Source organism: Pseudophryne corroboree, chromosome 5 (genome assembly GCF_028390025.1).
Source record: "Pseudophryne corroboree isolate aPseCor3 chromosome 5, aPseCor3.hap2, whole genome shotgun sequence".
Lineage (NCBI taxonomy): Eukaryota > Metazoa > Chordata > Amphibia > Anura > Myobatrachidae > Pseudophryne > Pseudophryne corroboree.
The window spans coordinates 614,749,474-614,775,349 of NC_086448.1; the positions used below are offsets into that span (position 1 = coordinate 614,749,474).

Below are 25,876 nucleotides of genomic sequence, written 5' to 3' on the forward strand. Positions count from 1 at the left end.
TTTGGAATGCCTCAAAGGCCATGATGAGGGGTCACATTATCAGTTATGTTGCTCGGAAAAAGAGAGATTCCAAATTGGAATACACTACGTTAAAAACAATCATGACCAGGGCCTTCCGACTGTATACTTCCAACCCAACAGAGACTACTCTTGACGAATTCAAGCAAGCTAGACGCCTACTTGAAACCCATTTAGCTACCCAGGCGAGGCATTCCTTAGATTTCACCAAAAATAAATATTACAGATGGGGCAATAAAGTGGGTAGATTATTGGCGGTCATTTCTAGACCCCCTCAGAAACGACATGTTATAACCACTATACACCACCCCAGAACGGGTCGGGTAATCACTAAATCTCAGGAAATAGTAGAACAATTTCAATCCTATTTCCAGTCTTTGTTTCAGTCAACTCACATAGACACAGATATACAAACACAGTTGCTTACGGAAGCAGTATTGCCCCCCCGACCACAAACCAGAGAGAAGCTCTTGTGGGTCAAATAACGGCAGAGGAAATTAACACTGCTATCTCCAAATTGCCCCACGGCAAATCTCCAGGCCCGGATGGCTTTTCGGGTGATTATTACCGCATGTTGCAGACCCACATTGTCCCCTCATTATTGGAACTGTTTCATGCAATACATGAGAGGAGCTCTCCATCCCCGCTTTTTAATGAAGCCTTTATTACACTTATCCCTAAACCGGGTAGGGACACCAATTTCCTATGTGGATTACAAACTTCTAGCCAAGATCATGGCGACGCGGCTCAAATCTATTCTCCCTGATATCCTCACCATGACACAAATGGGTTTTGTAACTGGTAGACATGCGGTTAAGGCTATCCGCACAGCTCTGGCGGCGGTGGCGGCGTCCCAGTCTCCATGCACAGACTCAAACATGCTTCTTAGCCTTGATGCTAATAAGGCTTTTGATATGGTATTATGGTCACATCTGTTTACCGTATTGGAGAGAAGAGGGTTTGACGGGAGCTTTATTAACTATATACGATACCTCTATACTGCTCCATCTGCCTCTCTTTTAATTAATGGGATCAGAGGTCAACGATTTTTTGGGGAACGGGGAACCCGTCAAGGATGCCCTTTATCACCCCTGCTATTTAATTTGGCCCTCGACCCGTTGCTTAGGACACTACAGGATTAGTCTGTCTTTAGATGTATAAAAGTGGGTGGTTAGGAAATTAAACTTTCAGCTTTCGCTGATGACATCCTTCTTTATGTATCAGACCCCGAACATTCCCTAGCTCAGATCTTAAACAAGATTCAATTATTTGGCCGTATTTCGGGTTTCAGTATTAATATGGACAAATCTAAAGCTTTACTGTTGAGTGGCACTGTGATGTGCCCGACTTGGGCCACACGCTTCCCCGTACACTGGGTGTCCACACATATTATATACTTGGGTGTCATGGTGCCACGTTATATCTTGGAACTATACAAACTCAATGTACAGAAGGCCATACAAACCCTGACTGATGACATTAAGAGGTGGGAGCGTCTCCCATTGTCATATTTTGGTAGGGCTAACCTCTTAAAAATGGTGGCTATACCACGCAAACTATACCCCCTCCAAACGCTTCCCATTCTGTTGACTTAACAGGACTCACAACAGATTAATAGACTTATTAGAACTTTCATATGGAAGGGTGGCCAAGCACGTATTGCTTTGCGAAAACTTGCTCAACCTAAATCCAACGGAGGTATCAATTTTCCAGACGTAGTGGTTTATAATCATGACGCTCTTTTGAGACATTTAAGGGACTGGCTGCAAGGCAGCTCTACTTACACGAACACATCATTGGAGCAGTGCTTCCTACCGACTGTAGCTTTGACAAGTTTTCTCCACCAACACGACTGGGAAATACCTGATCACATTTGGTCTAACCCCCTTTTATGGTCTACTAGGAAGATGTGGCACATACTACGACATGACGCAAAATTGAACCCCTATCAATCCCTACACTTACCCCTAATTAAAAACCCTAACTTTTTGGACGGCATGGCTGCCCATCCCTTCAAATTGTGGAAGGAGGATGGTATAACGTCAATTCACTCATTGGTATCAGTGGAAGACCACCGTCTGCTCACCCTTTCCGAGGTTTCAACGAGGCATGCTGTGATTGCCTCGTCTCCCCTTCCATTTTTACAAACACAATTCTATGTCAGGCATGTTCTAGCACACTTTGCAGATGGAGATTGGACCAACCCTTTGGATAGCCTCCTGACACACCCTGTACCGAGTCACAAGGCCATTTTCATTCACTATACTTTTTTGAGAAAAATATTGAATCATGCTACTGTGACGGGTGGTATGTCCTCCTGGTTGGCTCACTTTCCTGCCCTGACCATACCAACTATGGAAAAAACACTACTTTACTCCTGAAAAGTCCTCCCTGCAAGCATGTACACTGAATTGTTCCTTAATGTATATCACAATACCTACCTGTCCCCATTACGGCGCTTCCACATGGGAGCGACTGAATCGCACTCTTGTCCAAAATGCCACCAGAGTGAGGCTGATACCTTTCACTGTCTGTGGGCATGCCTGATTGTGCAATATTTCTGGCATTTAGTTAGGAGATATGCGGAGGCTAACCTAATAACCTATGTGCCCTTTACCCCTGAATGGGCAGTTCTGGGTATCATTGATCCTGCTCTCCGCATGCCATCGGAATGTAAAAAAATACTGATAGCCTTAAGTGCGGCAGGGAAAAAGACGATACTACAGGGATGGATAAACAGCACGCCACCACAGATACCACTATTTTTAAGTAAGCTAAATCACATTTTTAGGATGGACTGAGTAGAGGCTATTGTAGATAAAGGTAAATTCGTAGAACGATTCTTTAATCTTTGGGAATCCTATATCTCCACTTTACCCCTTAATACACGCCTACACATTCACCACAGCCTCAAGAACACAACATGGTACCTGACTAGATTGGCTGCACAGGACCAACCTATATCATTGGTCTAGGACAGAGCGGTGGTGGCGGCTTCCCCCTGGGTTGCCCACACCTTATATAATGGCGTCGGCGTAGTGAATGTTGCACTCTTGCAAAGCTAAGGTCTTTATTATTGGAAACAAAAGAAGGATCGATGTGCGGTTTCATATTACCTTGTTTAATCCTTGTGTATTATTACTATATGATTTCTGTACATCATAATCTCTGTTGTGATTATCCATGATGTCTCAATAAAAAATTGTTTAAAAAAACACACAAAAAAAACCACACACACACTACATTTTGCAAATATGAAGAGGAACAAAGGAGAATCATCATTTTCTTCATCGAGATATATTTTCATATTTGTTATTTTAATAAGACCTTTTTATATTGTGTAAATATGGAAATGTTTTCTCACCGTCCATAAGATGTCCTGGTACCTAATTAAAAGACGAACAATATGTGCAGTAGAGGCTGCTGCCTTCATTTCCTCCTGGTTGGCACTTTTGCCTTTGCAAATAAATAGATTTGGTGCAAGAATCATAGATACATTCCATAAACTCATTTTGTTTTTCTCTTCATTTGACACAACCTTTTTTAGGAAATGCAATAATGCCTAATATAAACAAAAACAAAAAATACAAACACAATTTTATTTCATTACACAAATGTACACTATGGTTACAAGGTAAAAATCGTAAATCATGCAAACTCTTACAAGTACAGTACAGTATTATATGTTATTGCATCAGTCCGTTGGCTGTAGTTTGAAATAACAAAAAAATATATTTAATGATGTGTACTGCAAGTGTCTGGAAAGACAAGAAAAGGGCCCATTTCTGTAGCAAAGCTTAATGTTTCCTCTTTTTCAATTAGAAATACTGAGAGGCATGCCACTGTGGATCCTGGCGCACAAGACAATTCTTGCGCACTAGGCAATGAATGTTCCAGTTGTTACTGAAGTATTTATTGTTTAGTGCAATGTTTCCATTTACAGTACCTCCGAAACATATCCATCACTCTTTCAGTCCTCCTTACCTTATACAATCAGGTTACAACACCTCACAACATTGCCATATATTGTACCATCATATTATCATTTGCATTCTGAAATGTCATGCACATTGTTTAATTCCACCTCCCCTTAGACTCATCTGACAACCTATCTCCTTACCGAACAGTACCACAGTCTCCAATGTCAATATCACACTAGCACTTGAGTATTGATGCATACCCATGCAAAGTGCTGGGTGTCCCCATTATTCTTTTTATTCCAGGGACATTTTAATAAATGAGGGGGTCAGTGTGCAATCCCCCCTCCCCCATCCCCTGAATATGGTGTATGTGCAGAGTCTGCTATCTTCCGTGACAGTGCTATATAGCCAAATATATCACTGAAAACAGGGTGTACAGATGGAGCCATCTTTATCTTGGCCTTTAATAGGATTACCTGAGCCAGGGCAGTCAGACTTAATCCCCTGTTGTATTGTTCTCTGTATTGTATTGCAGCTGAGAACAATAGATGAAGGGCTTATGCTAATAAACCATGGTGTGCCTAGGCGCAGCAGAAAAGCCAAGATAAACGTGTTCTGGGTACAGGGGTCCATCATACATCCTACTTGCCTCATATAGTATGACTGAACAGCGATGGAGTGACTATGGATTTTGGGAATGCTCATTCAGATATTTCTCAACCTAACAATGCCAGAGACAGGGCTGAACTATGCTTCCCAAGAAAAGGTGAGGTGGGAACAGAACGCTCATTGAATAAATAATGAGAAGTACACTCCACTCACTACAGAGTCTCTAGCACATTGCCATTATCATCACCATCATCATCATCATTAAACTAATAACTGGAAGAGGGAATAATATTTCACCCCTGTTAAAATGAAATGTGCCTGTCAGCCTTGATTAGTGTGGTTTATTTTACTTGCCCCATGGATTTACAATCACGTTCTGCAAATTATTTATCTGCATATTCTTCTAGAGAAAATTGCACATATATTTAAAATAAGTGCATAAAGCAGATGCAAGGAAACTCGCATCTTATTCCTGGAAGGAAATGCACACAGAAATCTTATAATACCGACTGTAATATCATTTACCTTGGCAATATCTCTGTTGGCATCTGGCAGAAGCATGATTAATAGATGAAGAGCTTGCAGCTGCAATTTTATCTTGGAGATTTCTAAAGAAAAGAAAATAACTCAAACAAGAATTCTTATACAGTATGAAGGTCGGCAATTTGATTAGTTGCTGAGAGAAGGCTTGCTATGTTCTCATGAGGATTTGTTTTATAAAACATCTGAGTTGAAAGATTACCCTGCCATAATTCAACATCACTCACTGACATAAATTACTCGTTATCTACAGAAAAAAGTATTGGCACAAAGGACAAAATGAATTTATCATGGATCCATAAAGGTATTTACAGCACCCCAGATGCAAAAATAGCTGCAAAACCGCAGTCGAACTGAAGAACTTTAAACAATTTCTTAACATTGTAATCTTTCTGAAGTTAAAGGGTATCCGTTGCCTATGCAGAATGAAGGCAACCATATTATGGACAGAACTAATAATTCTAAGAATTCAGCCTATCAAGTCAATAAGAACTAATAAAACCACTGATGAACGGATGTCATTAGTTCTCAGGGGAGGCTTGAGAGGGGAAAGGGTGGGCCGGGCACATATTGTCTGGGTCTGGGCATGTGTTGGGTGCCTTGATGGGGCCTGGGTCAGCCATTAAAAAGTTGCAACCCCCCACACACACTTTCAGAAAATGCACCATCACTTCAAAGGGCGAGCGTGTTCATCAAAAGAAAATATGTTGCCTTGCAGGTTCATCATTGGACACTAGACAGGGCAAGTTGTGGCCACGCCTTCACACTTGGCTAGACACCTTCTCTAGCACCCATGCCAATTTGATGTCTTAAGGGTCCAGCTAGTTCTTAGGAAACTGATTTATCTGATTCAGGAACAAGACCCTCATTTTCATTAATGCTTTGTGCATTCAAAAGTGCCTTATTACTCAGTAAATTCCAAATTTTCAAGTGAATTAATAGGTTGTATTCTCATGGAAATGGATTTAGTTGGAAAAACGGCTGCTTCCACATCTGCAGACTATAATTATATTATTGCGAGGTACTGTAGGTAACTTTATTTCTTTTTTTTTTAAATTACTTTTTATTTAACATTTTTACAAGTAAATGGGGGTACAGAAAGAAGAAAAGGGGGAAGACATAAGGGGAGCCATGTACACTTTACATAATATAATGAAGGTCCAGTCGACCTTTCAGTACATGATTTAAAACATTGTAAAGAGTATTACAGATCCAAATGAGAGGAATGATGTACAGATAGGTCAGTTGGAGAACTGTAGATGGTGGAATGACCCATATTTTCTCTGTAAAGATTCCAGCCATACCATTTCATCAAAATAGAGGATGGGGAAGAGGAATACTTAGCTTCAGCCATTTCAAACAGATAGGGGTATATGCAATTGCGGTCGAATTCGCGGCAATTTTCGCCGTTTTTTAATTCGACTCAATTCGACAGGTGAATCCCGGAAGGTGGCTTCCGGAATTCACCATATTCAATGAAAAACGGATTCGCCAGAGTCGCGGGCGAAAATCGGCCGATTTGGCGGATTTTGCCGCGATTTTAAAAAACGGTAAAAAAACGTGAAAAACCCGAAAAAAAAATGGCGTGGGGTCCCCCCTCCAAAGCATAACCAGCCTCGGGCTCATCGAGCTGGTCCTGGTTCTAAAAATGCAGGGGAAAAATTGGCCAGGGATCCCCCGTATTTTTAAAACCAGCACCGGGCTCTGCGCCTGGTGCTGGTGCCAAAAATACGGGGGACAAAAAGAGTAGGGGTCCCCCGTATTTTTAACACCAGCATCGGGCTCCACTAGCTGGACAGATAATGCCACAGCCGGGGGTCACTTTTATGCCGTGCCCTGCGGCCGTGGCATTAAATATCCAACTAGTCACCCCTGGCCGGGGTACCCTGGGGGAGTGGGGACCCCTTCAATCAAGGGGTCCCCCCCCCCCAGCCACCCAAGGGCCAGGGGTGAAGCCCGAGGCTGTCCCCCCCCATCCAATGGGCTGCGGATGGGGGGGCTGATAGCCTTTTGTGATAATAAAAAGATATATTGTTTTTTCCAGTAGTACTACAAGTCCCAGCAAGCCTCCCCCGCAAGCTGGTACTTGGAGAACCACAAGTACCAGCATGCGGGAGAAAAACGGGTCCGCTGGTACCTGTAGTACTACTGGGAAAAAAATACCCAAATAAAAACAGGACACACACACCTTGATAGTAAAACTTTATTACACACTACCGACACACACATACTTACCTATGTTGACACGCCGACTGCCACGGTCTCCGACGATCCGAGGGTACCTGTGAAAAAATTATACTCACCTTCCAGCGTCCAGAGATAAATCCACGTCCAGAGAGTAAAATCCACGTACTTGTTTAAAATAAAAAACACGCAAAAACCCGCTCCATACCGGACTAGAAAGGGGTCCAATGTTTTCACATCAGACCCCTTTCTCCCGAATGCCGGGACATCATGTGACTCCTGTCACTGACGTCCCTTCAGCCAATCAGGAAGCGCTACTTCCGTGGCGCTCACCTGATTGGCTGTGCGCTGTCTGTACTGTGACAGCACATCGCAAAGCCGCTCCATTACTTTCAATGGTGGGAACTTTGCGGGTAGCGGTGGGGTCACCCGCCGGTCAGCCGCTGACCGGCGGGTGACCTTACCGCTAGCCGCTAAGTTCCCACCATTGAAAGTAATGGAGCGGCTTTGCGATGTGCTGTCACAGTACAGACAGCGCACAGCCAATCAGGTGGGCGCAACGAAGTTGCGCTTCCTGATTGGCTTAGAGACCTTTCTGTGACAGCTGTCACTGACAGGTCTCATTCGTGGAAAGGTGTCCCATGTGTCAGCATGGGACCCCTTTCAGTCCGGCATGGAGCGGGTGTTCGGTTTGTTTTTTTGCCAAGTACGTGGATTTATCTCTGGACCATGGCTGAGGTGAGTATATTGATCTTTTCTTTTCAGGTATCCGTGGATTCTACATGGAGAAGAGGACCGATGTCGGCTTGTGAACATAGGTAAGTATGTGTGTGTCGACGTATGAAATAAAGTTTTACTGTCGACGGTGTGTGTGTCCTGTTTTTATTTGGGTATTTTTTTCCCAGTAGTACTACAGGTACCAGCGGACCCGTTTTTCTCCCGCATGCTGGTACTTGTGGTTCTCCAAGTACCAGCTTGCGGGGGAGGCTTGCTGGGACTTGTAGTACTACTGGAAAAAACAATATCTTTTTATTATCACAAAAGGCTATCAGCCCCCCCATCCGCAGCCCATTGGATGGGGGGGGACAGCCTCGGGCTTCACCCCTGGCCCTTGGGTGGCTGGGGGGGGGGGACCCCTTGATTGAAGGGGTCCCCACTCCCCCAGGGTACCCCGGCCAGGGGTGACTAGTTGGATATTTAATGCCACGGCCGCAGGGCACGGCATAAAAGTGACCCCCGGCTGTGGCATTATCTGTCCAGCTAGTGGAGCCCGATGCTGGTGTTAAAAATACGGGGGACCCCTACTCTTTTTGTCCCCCGTATTTTTGGCACCAGCACCAGGCGCAGAGCCCGGTGCTGGTTTTAAAAATACGGGGGATCCCCTGTCAATTTTTTCCCCGCATTTTTAGAACCAGGACCAGCTCGAAGAGCCCGAGGCTGGTTATGCTTTGGAGGGGGGACCCCACGCCATTTTTTTTTATGATTTCACCGTTCCAGCATAAAAAAAATAAAAAATAAAAAATAATATTTTAAAAAATATATAAATAATATTTGTGCCTCCAAAAAAAAAAAAAAAAGTACCTAATCCCTTCTAATATAAATAGATCTGCTATTCCCCCCCAAAAAAACACAAAAAAAAACATGTTTAAAATTTTTTTATTTGTTTTCACCCTCCAAAGTGTGGCGGATTGAAAATGACGAATTTGCTGTCTAAAAGCACTGCTGTCGAATTTCCAAACTTGAATTGAATATGCTTTGGTCGAATTGCAGCACTTGTATCATTGCAGAAAAGTCGAATTTGCAAAAAGTCGAATTTCAAAAAGTCGAATTTTGAAAGTCCGTTTTTTGGTCGGAAAGCACTGAATTGCATAGGCGATTTTTTTTTTGGGTCGAAAATGACCCGAAATTCGACAATTTCGGGAATTCGACCGCAATTGCATATACCCCATAGTGTTCATGTATCTTATTTTGAATAACTAACAGAGAAGGAATTGCCTCAGATTCCATAGCTGAGCAATAGCAGCTTTAGTAGCGATCAGAATATGTCCCATAACATATTTATCCCAGATAGATAGCTGAGGTAACTTTATTTCTATGGTATCTGCAACCTCTACTTAAGCTGTGTGCAGTATAAATAAGAATGCCAATACTTATGTTTAAGATATGATACTAAACTGAATTCATATGAAATAATAAGATGATATTGAAGGGACATGCAGTGTCACTGTATTTAAAGTAGCAAAGAGGCTCAGGGAATTGTTAGCAATATACTGTATAGTGGACATAAGAGGGTCATGAAACAAAAATGACTGTCTATGTTAAGCATGACTGTGTTGGACAGCATAACATAGACATAGGTCAGTGGGGGGTATGTGACTATGACCCCTATGTAGAAAAAACTGCAATAAAGTCACAAATACTGTATGAACATTCCTTGCACTGTATATAGTGGCAATAAAGAATGTATTTATCAGTATGCAGTCGCCAGTACATGGGCTCTGATAACAGCTCAACCTGGCGATGAGTAAAAGATAAAGGGGTATATGCAATTGCGGTCGAATTCCCGAAATTGTCTAATTTCGGGACTTTTTCGCCCAAAAAAAAAAATCGTCAATGCAATTCAGTACTTTCCGTCAAAAAAACGGACTTTCAAAATTCGACTTTTTGAAATTCGACTTTTGTCAAATTCGACTTTTCTGCAATGATACAAGTGCTGCAATTCGACCAAAGTATATTCAATTGAAGTTTGGAAATTCGACAACAGTGCTTTTAGACAGTAAATTCGACATTTTCAATCCGCCACACTGTAATGGGTGAAACTAATAAAAAAAATTTAAAACATGTTTTTTTTTATTTATTTTTTTATTGATAATAGCCTATCTATTTATATTAGAAGGGATTAGGTACTTGGTTTGTCTTTTTTGGAGGCACAAGTATTATTTATATATTTTTTAAAATAATATATATATATTTTTTTTAGATGGAATGGTAAAATTCAGAAAAAAAATGGCGTGGGGTCCCCCCTCCAAAGCATAACCAGCCTCGGGCTCTTCGAGCTGGTCCTGGTTCTAAAAATGCGGGGGAAAAATTGACAGGGGATCCCCCGTATTTTTAAAACCAGCACCGGGCTCTGCGCCTGGTGCTGGTGCAAAAAATACGGGGGACAAAAAGAGTAGGGGTCCCCCGTATTTTATACACCAGCATCGGGCTCCACTAGCTGGACAGATAATGCCACAGCCGGTGGTCACTTTTATACAGTGCCTTGCGGCCGTGGCATTAAATATCCAACTAGTCACCCCTGGCCGGGGTACCCTGGGGGAGTGGGGACCCCTTCAATCAAGGGGTCCCCCCCCCCAGCCACCCAAGGGCCAGGGGTGAACCCCGAGGCTGTCCCCCCCATCCAAGGGCTGCGGATGGGGAGCTGATAGCCTTGTCAAAATTGAAAGAATATTGTTTTTTCCAGTAGTACTACAAGTCCCAGCAAGCCTCCCCTGCAAGCTGGTACTTGGAGAACCACAAGTACCAGCATCCTGGAGAAAAATGGGCCCGCTGGTACCTGTAGTACTACTGGGAAAAAAATACCCAAATAAAAACAGGAGACACACACCGTGACAAGTACAACTTTATTACACACTGCCGACACACACATACTTACCTATGTTGACACGAAGCAGTCGGTCCTCTTCTCCAAGTAGAATCCACGGGTACCTGAAAATAAAAGATAATTATACTCACCTGATCCAGGGTCCAGAGATAAATCCACGTACTTGTGAAAACAACAAAACGAACACCCGACCAGCGGACTGAAAGGGGTCCCATGTTGACACATGAGACCCCTTTCCCCGAATGCAGACACCCCCGTGACAGCTGTCACTGAAGTGTCTCTTCAGCCAATCAGCGAGTGCAACGTCCTTGCCCTCTGCTGATTGGCTCTGTGTGCGTCTGAGCTCAGACAGCGCATCGCAAAGCCTCTCCATTATATTCAATGGTGGGAACTTTGCGGTTAGTGGTGGGGTCACCCGCGGTCAGCGGCTGACCGCGGGTAACCCCGCCGCTGACGGCAAAGTTCCCACCATTGAAAGTAATGGAGGGAGCTATGCGATGCGCTGTCTGAGCTAAGACGCGCACAGCCAATCAGGTGAGCGCTACGACGTGGCACTTCCTGATTGGCTGAAGGGACCTTAGTGACAGCAGTCACGTGGGGTCCCGGCATTCGTGGAAAGGGGTCTCATGTGTCAACATGGGACCCCTTTCAGTCCGGTGGTCGGGTATTCGTGTTTTTATTTTGCCAAGTACGTGGATTATCTCTGAAAGTGGATTATCTCTGGACACTGGATCAGGTGAGTGTTTTTTTTTTACACAGGTACCCCGGATCGTCGGAGTCGAGACGTGGCAGTCGGCGTGTCAACATAGGTAAGTATGTGTGTGTCGGCAGTGTGTAATAAAGTTGTACTTGTCACGGTGTGTGTCTCCTGTTTTTATTTGGGTATTTTTTTTCCAGTAGTACTACAGGTACCAGCGGGCCCGTTTTTCTCCCGCATGCTGGTACTTGTGGTTCTCAAAGTACCAGCTTGCAGGGGAGGCTTGCTGGGACTTGTAGTACTACTGGAAAAAACAATATTCTTTCAATTTTGACAAGGCTATCAGCCCCCTATCCACAGCCCTTGGATGGGGGGGACAGCCCTTGGGTGGCTGGGGGGGACGACCCCTTGATTGAAGGGGTCCCCACTCCCCCAGGGTACCCCGGCCAGGGGTGACTAGTTGGATATTTAATGCCACGGCCGCAGGGCGCTGTATAAAAGTGACCCCCGGCTGTGGCATTATCTGTCCAGCTAGTGGAGCCCGATGCTGGTGTATAAAATACGGGGGACCCCTACTCTTTTTGTCCCCCGTATTTTTTGCACCAGGCGCAGAGCCCGGTGCTGGTTTTAAAAATACGAGGGATCCCCTGTCCAATTTCCCCCCGCATTTTTAGAACCAGGACCAGCTCGAAGAGCCCGAGGCTGGTTATGCTTTGGAGGGGGGACCCCACGCCATTTTTTTCCGGGTTTTTCCCGTTTATTAAAATCGCGGCAAAATCCGGCAAATCGGCCGTTTTTCGCCCGCGGGACTGTCGAATTCGTTTTCCATTGAATATGGTGAATTTCGGCAACCACTTGCCGAAATTGGACGGTCGAATTGTGTCGAATAAAAAAACGGCGATAATTTGCCGCGATTCGCCGCTAATTGCATATACCCCAAAGTGATAACTCCTTCTGGTATTGAAAAGCTGCAATAGGTATTGTGATCAGCTTCTGCCCACCAGAGCAGGATTGCAAAACCCCTCTCTGGTTGGGTTGCACCATTGAGGTAAGCAGGCCAATACCAACTAGCTAATGGAGGAAACCTCTTAAATACTAAGCTTTTCAGAGCTTGCTGCTTAACTCCAACCCCAGAGAAAAATAGGGGACAGCTGCTGGAAGCACTATTGTTCGCAAAGCAGGATATATCTAACTTATCTCCTGGTTTATAAATTTGATAAACTGATATGAAACTTAATTTTGTCTTAAACATGCGTAAACAGCAGTTTCTGCATGTTGTAAGGACAAAATTAGTTTGATAAATAGACTCCTATATGGGTTGCAGACACTATGGGGTACATTTACTAAGGTGGGAATTTTTTAGAACTGGTGATGTTGCTCAATTTACCCCTATATGGTGATATAACACTGGCTGGCATAAGGCTGTTGTGCCTTATATAGTGGACGTAGGAGAGGTGGGCATATTGTGTGCATAAGATTCAAAAGCAAAAGGCTTTCATGATAATATGGCAGTGTATTGTAAGAAAACGGTTGTAGTAGGCAAGAGGCTATTATTATGAACATAGGGCTCTGTGTAATGTACGCCTATGGTTGGGGTAGGTGCAAGGCTTTTGTTATAGGCATAGGGCTGTCTGTAATGTAAACAAAGGGTTGAAGTAGACAAGATGATATTATTATAGGCATAAGGCTGTGTGTAATGTAAGCTCATGGTTGTGGTAGGCGCTAGACTCTTATTATGGACATTGGCTGGTGTTTAATGTAAGCCTATGGTTGTGGATGGCGCTAGGCTCTTATTATGGACATAGGGCTGTGTGTAATGTAAGAGTATAATTGTGGTTGGTGCTGGGCTCTTATCATGGACATAGGACTGAATGTGATGGGCATAAACTAAATGCTATACACAGTATTGACATTTTAACTTTTATTTGTATACTGTATATAAAATATATATATATATATATATATATATATAAAAGCAATCCTTGAAAGCGTCGTCACTCAGGACACATTCACAGCAACAACAATGTGGATGTCACACATTGTTGTTGCTGTGAATGTGTCCTGAGTGCCGCTTTCAAGGATTGCTTATATACTGCTGCCATGCAGGTTTGTGGGCACCGGACCGAGCTATCTTTGTTTCTGGGAGTGCCGAGCCTTTGTCCAATTATATATATATATATATATATATATATATATACACATACACACACAGTATATATATATAGATAGATAGATAGATAGATAGATAGATACATACATACATACATACATACATACATACATAGATACATATAGATGTATAAGTGTTTGAGGCATTGTATTAGTATGTTATGTATGAACAGAATGATTTCGTTTTTTTGTTTGGCCTGTATCATGCGTCATATATGTTATATAGATTATTGCCTTGTTATACATTGTATTTACTGTTTGCCTTACTGCAGAAGCTGTGGTTAGACTGCCACCACCAAAGAAACACGACCATCCATACCTGAGACACTGAAGAGCACTGGCGTAGCCAGACCTGTGGTTTACCTCAGATATGAATGGAACCTGAAACACCCAGGCTTACTTTCCAGGCACAAGCAGATGAATGTTTCTTTGCTGTCCATAACTGTGAATTGTGTGTCATTTTTCTACGCTATGTATAACCAGGGACAGATTGGCCACAGGGCTCACAGGGAAGATTCCCGGTGGTCCAATGTGGATGTGGGTCCTGTTTAATTTATTGACATGTGAGGGGTGGTGCTGCCGCCATGGTTACACGGTATACTTCTGGTGCTGCCCATGTGAGAGCACATCTACACATTTTTCAGGACCACTTTCAGGGGTGTATTTACTAAGCCTTGGATGGAGATAAAGTCGCTGGAGATAAAGTACCAGCCAATCAGCTCCTAACTGCCATGACACAGGCTGTGTTTGAAAAAATGACAGTTATGAGCTGATTGGCTGGTACTTTATCTCCAGCAACTTTATCTCCATTCAAGGTTTAGTAAATAGACCCCTCAGTTCCCTATCCGGCACTGTGTATAACTGCAATAATCTGATTTATTATAGCTTTCAAGTATTATATGTAGCTGACCTGATTACTATATTAACAAATCTAATTAATGTACATTACAATAAAAGGCTTAAAAATATTTGCCCTTGATAATAAACGACAGCTGGGTAATGCTATTATATTACAACTATTATATACTTTGTATGCTATTAGAGTATATTACAAATGTAATATACTGTACATTGCTCAATTGGTAAAGCTGCACTATGCAGACAAAATAAAACTGTACAGTTGGGAGCTTCTCACTGTAATTTGATTACATGCACAGAGATACAAATCCTTCACCGTATGCAAACAGCCATACTGTATGTCTGTAGCCTAGAAATTGTATAATGTAGATGTTACATATTTTATAATCAAATCTGAGTTTTATACTACTGTAATTGTGGAATTAATTCCAAGTCCATCACGTCACACAAGCGCTACACAGAGGCAACAGCTTTATGTAAATACAGCTTTATGTTTGATGGCAGATAAACATGTGCATTCAGGTTCATCCATACAGTCTGAATAGTTGTCAAGGCAGAGATCATTGATATCTATGAAGAAAAGGATTTTCATCCATAGTGACAATTTCCTGAACACTTGACGCTTCATGAACACTGATAGTTTTCTGTATGTACTGACATATTCTTTGACATGCAGATCAATCATTTCTACTTTTACAGCCGTCTGAGCTGCACTGACAGTAAGTACCATGGGCACAAAACCAGCTCCCGGGCGTATCTGCACTAAATCCTGTAGGCTTTATAATCTATACTATATTTTACTTTGATCCACAATTGTCAGCTACTTCAAATAAAGCAGTGTGAATCTATATAATATTAAATATACTTACTGTCCACTAAGGCGATAAAGGCTGGAAGATATTCAATTGTAAACAAAGGGGTGGGCAGCTCTCTTATGAACATCTTTAGAAGACCGGCAGCATCATTGTTTCGTACATTTTTCCAGTCAAAAGTATTATCATAAAATTTGGATACAAGATCCTCACGCAGGCTCTGCACATATGAGATAAAATACATTTATTTGTTTATTAACCTTTATCTATACCAGCATATTACACTGTGCTTTAGAATTGGGAACAAAACAGTAATGCAACTAAGAAGTGATAATCAACAGACAAAGAGGTAGAGGGCCCTGCTCGCAAGTTTAGTAATCTACAATATAGGGAAATAGGATTTTGATACATGTGGATAAGTGTATTACACATACCTCCCAACTGTCCTGAATACAGCGGGACAGTCCCGCTAATTGGAAACTGTCCCACCCGCGGCCCGCCGGAGGCTGGCCAGCTGCTCCACCCGAGGCCCGCCCCCTTTCCGGCCACGGGCGTGCCTCAGGCATGGCTGGTCCCGACTCTCTTCACTCAAAAGTTGGGAGGTATGTATTACGTATTGGTCCAGCCCGATTCCAAGGGTAGGGAGAGGTATGTATTACCGCCACACGGGATGCCGAATGTCAGTATACCGACATCGGCATCCCGAGCAGTAAAATGCTAGCAGGGGAGCGAGTGCAATGAAGCCCCTTGCGGGCTCGCTGCACTCGCCAAGCTGCGGGTAACCAGGTTCTTTTCTCCCTGTATGGGTGTCCACAACACCCATAGAGGGGGATTCACCTACCTTGCTGGTATACTGGTGGAGGTATGGTGCCACCGTCGAGATCCCAGCATCACCATTGCAGACCGCATACCCAAGGGTAAAATGTTCTTGGTGGGCTATATGTATGATTAAGTCATACTGTATGGCAATGATGACATGGGGTCAAGAGTATATACTATAAATACAGTTGTCTGTTCGTTAGACCACTCATCTCAATAAGAGGTGTGTCCCTAACCCTCAGTGTCGATCATTATTCAACATGCCCTCGCAAATATACTATGCAAATCCTCGTACATTATCTTTCTCTGCAGTAAAACCATGTGGCAGAATGTGCAAGGACTGAGACGCCTACTTTTAGCATCAGCGCAGACACAGTAATACCAATTGGTGCCACCTTAAATACCAACAATCGGTCGCAATATAGAAACTTGCACCAGCCTTATGGAAAGTGCAGTTTATCCATCTGATCATGGCCTCCTATGCCTGCGGCTGTGTGTCTGTGAATGCACCCACTTGCATTGCCACTTCTGCAACACTCCTGTGAACGGACCATTATTGTGTGCTTTTCTAGTCACCATTCAGTCACCGCCCATCACTTATTCACAACATTTCTGATACTGTCCATCTTGATCACAGCAGCACCTTTCTGCATACACTCTGTGTAATGCATGCGCCATACAAGTTTTTAGACATTTTTGCACATGCATTCAGTTCAACAATGTGAGCACCACACTGTGTGGGGGTTGCATGCCACTCTGAATCAGCCATTGAGTACAGATTATGCAGAGGAGCCAATGTTAAATTGGACACATTTTGCAAGCATAAAAACGAGATTTATGGTAAGAACTTACCTTTGTTAAATCTCTTTCTGCGAGGTACACTGGGCTCCACAAGGCTGGACAATGGGGTGTAGAGTAGGATCTTGATCTGATGCACCAACAGACTCAAAGCTTTGACTGTTCCCAGAATGCACAGTGCCGCCTCCTATATCATCCCGCCTCCCAGCACAGGAGCTCAGTTTTAGTTAACCAGCCCAATGCAGTAGCAGGAAAAGAGACGACAACGGTTAGTAGCCACATACACCACACTCTCACGACAAGAGAAGTGTCAGCGGCTAATGCCAAATGAACCCAAAGAAGCTAAGTGCGTCAGGGTGGGCGCCTTGTGGAGCCCAGTGTACCTCGTAGAAAGAGATTTAACAAAGGTAAGTTCTTACCATAAATCTCGTTTTCTGCTGCGGGGTACACTGGGCTCCACAAGTCTGGACAATGGGGATGTCCTAAAGCAGTTCCTTATGGGAGGGGACGCACTGTTGCGGGCACAAGAACCCGACGTCCAAAGGAAGCATCCTGGGAAGCGGCAGTATCGAAGGCATAGAACCTTATGAATGTGTTCCCGGAGGACCACGTAGCCGCCTTGCACAATTGTTCAACGGTCGCACCGCGTTGGGCCGCCCAAGAAGGTCAAACAGACCGAGTAGAATGGGCTGTAATGTTAACAGGAGCAGACAGACCAGCCTTCACATATGCATGTGCAATCACCATTCTAATCCATCTGGCTATGGTCTGCTTGTGAGCAGGCCAGCCACGTTTGTGAAATCCAAACAAAACAAGGAGAGAATCAGATTTTCGAATAGAAACAGTTCTCTTCACATAGATACGGAGAGCCCGTACCACATCCAAAGACCGCTCTTTGGGAGACAAATCAGGAGAGACAAAGGCCGACACCACAATCTCCTGATTAAGGTGGAATGAAGAAACCACCTTAGGTAAATATCCGGGACGAGTCCTAAGAACCGCCCAGTCATGGTGAAAAATCAGATATGGGGAACTACAACACAAGGCACCCAGATCTGACACCCTTCTAGCAGAAGCAATAGCCAGCAAGAACACCACCTTAAGGGAAAGCCACTTAAGGTCAGCTGAACCAAAAGGTTCGAATTGGGGGCTCCTGCAACGCCTCCAAAACCACTGACAAGTCCCAAGGAGCCACAGGCGGGACATAGGGAGGTTGGATACGCAACACACCCTGAGTGAAAGTATGAACATCAGGTAAAGTCGCAATTTTTCTCTGAAACCACACCGACAAGGCAGAAATATGAACCTTGAGGGAGGCCAGACGCAGGCCTAAATCTAGGCCCTGCTGCAGAAAAGCCAACAGTTTGGCTGTACTAAACTTGGAAGCATCATAATAGTTAGATGCGCACCAAACAAAGTATGAATGCCAGACCCTATGGTAAATCCGAGCAGAAGCCGGTTTCCGGGCCCGCAACATAGTTTTAATGACCTATTCAGGAAAACCCTTAGCCCTCAAGACGGAAGCTTCAAGAGCCACGCTGTCAAAGATAGCTGGGCTAGATCCTGGTAGACACAAGGGCCCTGAACGAGGAGGTCTGGGCGTTGTGCAAGTAGAAGTGGACGCTCTGACGATAGGCCTTGCAGGTCTGAGAACCAGTGCTGTCTGGGCCACGCCGGAGCTATGAGAAGCAGAGTTCCTTTTTCTTGCTTGAACTTCCGAATTACCCTGGGCAGGAGTGACACCGGACGGAACACGCACGGCAGCCGAAACCTCCACGGCACCGCCAGCGCATCCACGAATGCTGCTTGAGGATCCCTTGTCCTTGCTCCGAAGACCGGAACTTTGTGATTGTGTCGAGACGCCATCAGATCCACATCTGGAAGACCCCACCTTTCCAAGAGGAGTTGAAACACTTCTGGATGGAGGCCCCACTTGACGGCATGTACGTCCTGTCGACTGAGAAAGTCCGCTTCCCAATTCAGGACTCCCGGAATGGATATTGCCGATATTGCCGGTAGATGGCGTTCTGCCCAACGTAGAATCCGTGAGACTTCCTTCATTGCCAGACGGCTTCGAGTGCCACCTTGATGATTTACGTAAGCCACTGAGGTGGCGTTGTCCGACTGTACTTGAACAGGACGGTTCTGAATCAAATGCTGGGCTAGGTTCAACGCATTGAAGATCGCCCGCAATTCCAGAATGTTGATCGAGAGGAGAGATTGCTCCTTGGTCCGCCGACCCTGCAAGGAGTGCTGCTCCAGCACCGCGCCCCAACCTCTTAGACTGGCATCTGTCGTCAACAGTACCCAGTTGGATATCCAGAAGGGACGGCCCCTGCACAATTGTTGGTCCTGGAGCCACCAGAGCAGTGACAGACAGACCTCTGGAGTCAAAGAGATCATATGAGACCTGATCCGGTGAGGCAGGCCGTCCCACTTGGCCAAGATCAGCCTCTGGAGGGGGCGAGAATGGAATGGAGCATACTCCACCATGTCGAATGCCGAGACCATGAGGCCCAGCACCTGCATTGCCGAATATATCAACACCTGCGGACGAGAAAGGAAGCAACGAATCCTGTCCTGAAGCTTCAGGACTTTCTCCTGAGACTAGAACATCCTCTGGTTGTGAGTGTCCAACAGCGCTCCCAGGTGCACCATGCTCTGAGCAGGGACCAGGGAGGATTTCTTCCAGTTGATGTGCCACCTGTGGGCTTGTAGAAACTGGACCGTCATGTCCAGATGACGCAGGAGAATATCTGGGGAATTTGCCAGGATTAACAAGTCCTCCAGATACGGCAGTATCCTGACCCCTTGACGGTGGAGTACCACCGTCATTACCGCCATAACTTTGGTGAAGACTCGCGGAGCCGTTGTTAAACCAAAAGGTAACACCCGAAACCGGTAATGTAGGTTGCCAATAGCGAACCTCAGGTATTGTTAATGTGACACTGCTATAGGAATATGCAGGTAAGCATCCTGTATGTCCAGGGAGACCATGTAGTCCCCAGGTCCCAAGGCCAGAACTATCGAGCGAAGGGTTTCCATACGGAACTTGGATACCTTCACAAACCTGTTCAGTGCCTTCAGATTGAGAATGGGCCGGGAGGACCCATTCGGTTTCGGGACTAGAAACAGCGGAGAATAGTACCCCCAGCCTCTCTGAGCAAGAGGCACCTGTACTACGACTCCTGTATCCAGGAGGGTCTGTACCACCGAATGTAGAGTGTTTGCCTTTGTCTGGTCCGACGGGATGTCTGTTTGGCAAAATCGATGAGGGGGTCGGTTTTTGAAGGCTATGGCGTAACCTCGAGTGACGACTTCCCATACCCAGGCATCTGAAGTGGTCTTCAACCATTCCTGGGTATACCCTAGAATCCGGCCCCCCACCCTGGGATCCCCCAGGGGGAGGCCCGCCCCGTCATGCGGCAGGCTTATCAGTCTTGGCAGCTGGCTGACGGGCAGCCCAGGCTCTTTTGGGCTTCGGCTTACCAGGTTTGGAAGGGCGGGCCTGCTTATGGTATGCCTAACCTTTTGCTTTACCTGAAGGACGAAAGGGGCGAAAGGACGTGCCTTTGGCCTTCGACACATAAGGAGCTGTATTAGGCAGACAGGCAGTTTTGGCAGTAGCCACGTCAGCCACTATCTTATTTAAGTCCTCCCCAAACAGAATATCTCCCTTGAAAGGGAGTACCTCCAGGGTTTTTCTAGAGTCCAGATCAACAGACCAGGATCTCAGCCACAATATCCAGCGAGACAGGACTGACGTAGTAGAGGCCTTGGCTGCTAGGATACCGGCATCAGAAGCCGCCTCTTTAATATAGCGAGAAGCTGTGACAATATATGACAAGCATTGTCTAGCATGGTCAGAGGAGATTTCAGCTTCTAACTCCAAGGCCCATGCTTCAATAGCCTCTGCAGCCCATGTAGCTGCAATGGTGGGCCTTTGTGCAGCACCCGTGAGGGTGTAAATCGCTTTCAGACAACCCTCGACACGATTGTCCGTGGGCTCTTTTAGAGACGTGACGGTAGTGACAGGTAAAGCTGAGGAAACCACCATCCTAGCCACATGTGAGTCTACTGGAGGAGGCGTTTCTCAATTCTTAGACAGCTCTGGTGCGAGGGGATAGCGAGCCAGCATCTTCTTTTGAGGCACAAACTTCGTACCCGGGCTTTCCCAGGGTTCCTGACGTATATCCACTAGGTGGTCAGAGTGAGGTAAAACCTGCTTAACCACCTGCTGACGCTTGAACCTATCTGGTTTCTTAGGAGGAACGGATGGCTCGGGATCATCCGTAATCTGCAGAATTAACTTAATAGCCTCCAAAAGATCAGGAACATCCACATGTGAACTACCCTCCCCATCAGCCGTATCTGAATCAGAACCTGTGGGGTCAGTGTATGTGCTGTCTTCATCAGACGAGGTGTCAGTGACAGCAGTGGATTGTGAGGAGACGAGCGCTCGCTTAGAGGACCTCATGGACTTAGGCGAGCGTTGGTCAGACTTTTTAGTAGTCAGGGACTGGTTCAACTTCTTTAATTGAGCAGATAAATCATCCGCCCATGGCGGGTTAGCTGCAGGGACCACATACGGTTGTACCGGCATCTGGGGTCCCATAGGGGGTGTTAGTTTGTGAACTAGCTTATGTAGAAGCGTGGAAAAAGCGGCCCACGGAGGGTTAGTATGTGCCTCCGTTGCCACAGTCCCACTGGGGGAGCAAAGAGCCCCCAGAAACAGAGCCCACAGCTGCTATATTCTCCTCATATGGGTCTGTGACTGCAGCAACACCAGCAGTGTGTTCAGCCCCAGAACCGTTACCCTCAGAAGCAGACATGATATAACTTGCAGTATGAGGTAACACAGTACAATTATTAGCAGCACTATATCCCTAAACCCAAACCCCTGCGCAGTGTAGTCAGCACTAGCAGAGATAAAGGAGAGATATGGTGACTAAATCACAGAGAAAAATACGTAATACAGTATATCTTTGTGAAAATCCTATATTAAATAACACCTGACGCACCAAGCCCCCTCAGGTTATAGAATATAGGGATAGCAAGTTGAGTGAAAGACACGAAATGGACACCACTCAGCTATCAAATATACACACAAATAGTCACAGTTTGTACAATGCAGAGGTTATTACAGACAATAATACTGCACTGGACTAGCTTACACAGCTATATAGTCAATAGATATAACACTACACAGTAAGAAACTGGATGTATATCACAGGGTAATTGTACTATAAACCCCTGACTAAATGCACTCTTTCTTACTAACACTGACTAAAAAGGCAGGTAGAATACTTAAGTGTCATGTAAAGTCACAGCGCTGACAACCAGGCGGCTTTACATAGGAGAAATTGCCCAAGCAGTCCCAGGAACAGTGAACTGAGGAGTAATGGCGCCGCAGACACTGACAGGGAGTGAGGAAAAGACAGAGATGCAGCTCCAGGGCGGGAACACTTGCTGGAAATGGCGCCCTGGGGCTGGGGGAGGGGCTTCAGGTCTAAGCCTTATCCCCCTTGCTGGCAAAACCACCGGGTACTGTGGGCGATATTAAAATCGGTTTTGAGAGAAAACCTGACCTGCGCCCATGCCCTGGTGATCTAGTGGGATCGCCTGTATCCACAGTGTCCACCGCCAGCGCGCGCGGCCCACCTCCCACTGACCGTGCCGGATCGCGATAAAGACCGGGTCCCGCAAGTGGGACCCACTTACCACCTCCCGAAGCGCGGCCACGCGATCCTGGAGAGCCCCAGCCGTGTGTGCCTAACGTGAAGTAAACTGGAGCCTCCGCTGTAGGTACCCGGCAACCAGGGCTCGGGAGTGTACAGCGCCGCTGGGGAGAGCTGGAGCCGCAGCAGAGAATGTCAGAAGACATTTACCCCTGCTGCTGCCCTGAAGTCTTCACTTTTTCTTCAGAAAAAAAGCCTTTCTTAGGGCTGCCTGAAGCAGCCCCTCTGTTAAGTGCCTGCTTACTGCAGCACCAACTAAAAAACTGAGCTCCTGTGCTGGGAGGCGGGGTGATATAGGAGGCGGCGCTGTGCATTCTGTGAACAGTCAAAGCTTTGAGTCTGTTGGTGCCTCGGATCAAGATTCTACTCTACACCCCATTGTCCAGACTTATGGAGCCCAGTGTACCCTGCAGCAGAAATATGTATTTTGTTTAGCACATATCTGAAACTGTGTCCATCTCTGTAACGGCATAAGCACAAGTTGTATACAGTAAGTGCCAGGTGGAAGCCAGGAAAAAACACTAGTACAGTATACAGTATTTGCCTGGTTTACCGCAGGACCATCTTCTAGGGCAGTAATAGCCAACCTGACTGGATAAGACGGTCGAGTTGATCGTGGATTTCCAGATGCAGCCTCCTGTTGTTCCATTCCTCATGAAGTAGTATACCAGCGAGGTAGGTGATTCCCCCTCTATGGGTGTCCACGACATCCATAGAGGGAGAATAGAATCTGTGGCGAGCATAGCTTGCCACCAAGCTCGCAATGGGCTTCGTTTCGCTTGGGATGCCAATGTCGGTATACTGACATTCGGCATCCCGTGCAACGGTAAATTAGACCAAACCCATTATAGGAGATCACCTACATCCTGTCCACGATCTGATTCAATTACTGCCATCTGGCAGATGTTACAGATAGCGGCTGGTGCAGGATTAGTTTCTTCCCTCAGACTATCACATTGCTGAATAACTGAGATGGGTAGATTAATTTGGTTTATAGACTACACTGAGTTTTAATTATGAATCTATGTTTTTATGTCTAATGTGTTTTTCCCCTTTTTCTATGTGTCTTTTGGGGAGATGTGGCATATCGGAACTGAATTTCTTGTATATTTGTGTATACAGGTTGAGTATCCCTTATCCAAAATGCTTGGGACCAGAGGTATTTTGGATATCGGATTTTTCCGTATTTTGGAATAATTGCATACCATAATGAGATATCATGGTGACGGGACCTAAATCTAAGCACAGAATGCATTTATGTTTCATATACACCTTATACACACAGCCTGAAGGTCATTTAATACAATATTTTTAATAACTTTGTGTATTAAACAAAGTTTGTGTACATTGAGCCATCAAAAAACAAAGGTTTCACTATCTCACTCTCACTCAAAAAAGTCTGTATTTCGGAATATTCCGTATTTCGGAATATTTGGATATGGGATACTCAACCTGTATTTGGCCAATAAAGCTGATTCTGATTCTGAAACACTCTGGGAGCCATATTGTGCAGCCCTCTAACTTTGGTAGTACAAGAGGGATACTGTGATAAAGATGATGCTATGTCCTGCTAGAATGATGGAGATCAATGATAAATGGTGAAACAGGCCATATTTGAAAGGTGAAGTACCTGTTGCGAGGATTACTGTAGTTAGCTCTACTTTTATCAGGGAGCAATAGATGATACAACAGTGACCATAGACAATAGCAGACAATAACAGGGAGCAATAGATGATACAACAGTGACCATAGACAATAACAGGGGGCAATAGATGATACAACAGTGACCATAGACAATAACAGGGAGCAATAGATGATACAACAGTGACCATAGACAATAACAGGGGGCAATAGATGATACAACAGTGACCATAGACAATAGCAGACAATATCAGGGGGCAATAGATGATACAACAGTGACCATAGACAATAGCAGGGAGCAATAGATGATACAACAGCAGTAGCGGATCTTGCCACGGGCAAGCAGGACTTTTGCTCGGGGCGCTGCCTTCCGTAGGGCGCCGCACCAGGGCAAGATCCGCTGCTGCTGTGCCCCCCGCTGGCTGCTGTGTCCCACTGCCGCTGCCCGCTGTGAAGGGAAACTAGACGCTACGCGTGTAGTTTCCCTTCATGGAGAGGACCTTTACTGTGCGGTGCGCCATGATGTCATCGCGCACCGCACATCATTTCAGCGGCGCTACTACTGTACAGGGGGCGTAACTGACCACGCCCCCTGTATGAAGCCACACCCCCTATTGCCGCCCAGGGGCGCAAAAAGCCCCTGAACCGGCCCTGTACAACAGTGACCATAGACAATAACAGGGAGCAATAGATGATACAACAGTGACCATAGACAATAACAGGGAGCAATAGATGATACAACAGTGACCATAGACAATAACAGGGAGCAATAGATGATACAACAGTGACCATAGACAATAACAGGGAGCAATAGATGATACAACAGTGACCATGGACAATAACAGGGAGCAATAGATGAAACAACAGTGACCATAGACAATAACAGGGAGCAATAGATGATACAACAGTGACCATGGACAATAACAGGGAGCAATAGATGAAACAACAGTGACCATAGACAATAACAGGGAGCAATAGATGAAACAACAGTGACCATAGACAACATCGGAAAGCAATAAATGATACAACAGTGACCATGGACAACTTAAGATCTGCATTTGTGAAATTAGACTGAACAAGCCCTGTGGATAATGCAGAATTCTGGATGAGAAACATCCTGTGGCTGCAGTCAGGACGATGGACGCTGATGAAACAGAAGTTGATTAGATTTGACCAGCCTAGATATTTATAGTGGCCGGACCAAAAAGCTTCAGGGCACCCATCCATGTGGGTGTATTTTATTTTATTTATATATATATATATATATATATATATATATATATATATATATAATTATTTATTTTTACATATATATATATTTATTTATTTACAGTGTGTGTGTGTGTGTGTATATATATATATATATATAGACACACACACACACACACACACACACACACACACACACACACACACACACACACACATATGCAGTGTGTGTATATATATATATATATATATATATATAC

At 45.0% G+C, this 25,876-nt stretch overlaps 1 protein-coding gene across 4 annotated transcripts in view; it reads right to left on the reverse strand.

The window, feature by feature from the left end:
* ARHGAP28 (Rho GTPase activating protein 28) overlaps positions 1-25,876 on the reverse strand; it is a 320,532-nt gene that overhangs the window by 28,451 nt on the left and 266,205 nt on the right. For all 4 annotated transcript variants that reach the window (XM_063923510.1, XM_063923509.1, XM_063923512.1 and 1 more), the window contains exons 9-11: positions 15,469-15,631; positions 5,073-5,155; positions 3,383-3,580 (exon numbers count right to left, since the gene is read on the reverse strand). In XM_063923510.1, the coding sequence (XP_063779580.1) occupies positions 3,383-3,580; positions 5,073-5,155; positions 15,469-15,631 (444 nt within the window). The remainder of the gene's footprint in view (positions 1-3,382; positions 3,581-5,072; positions 5,156-15,468; positions 15,632-25,876) is intronic.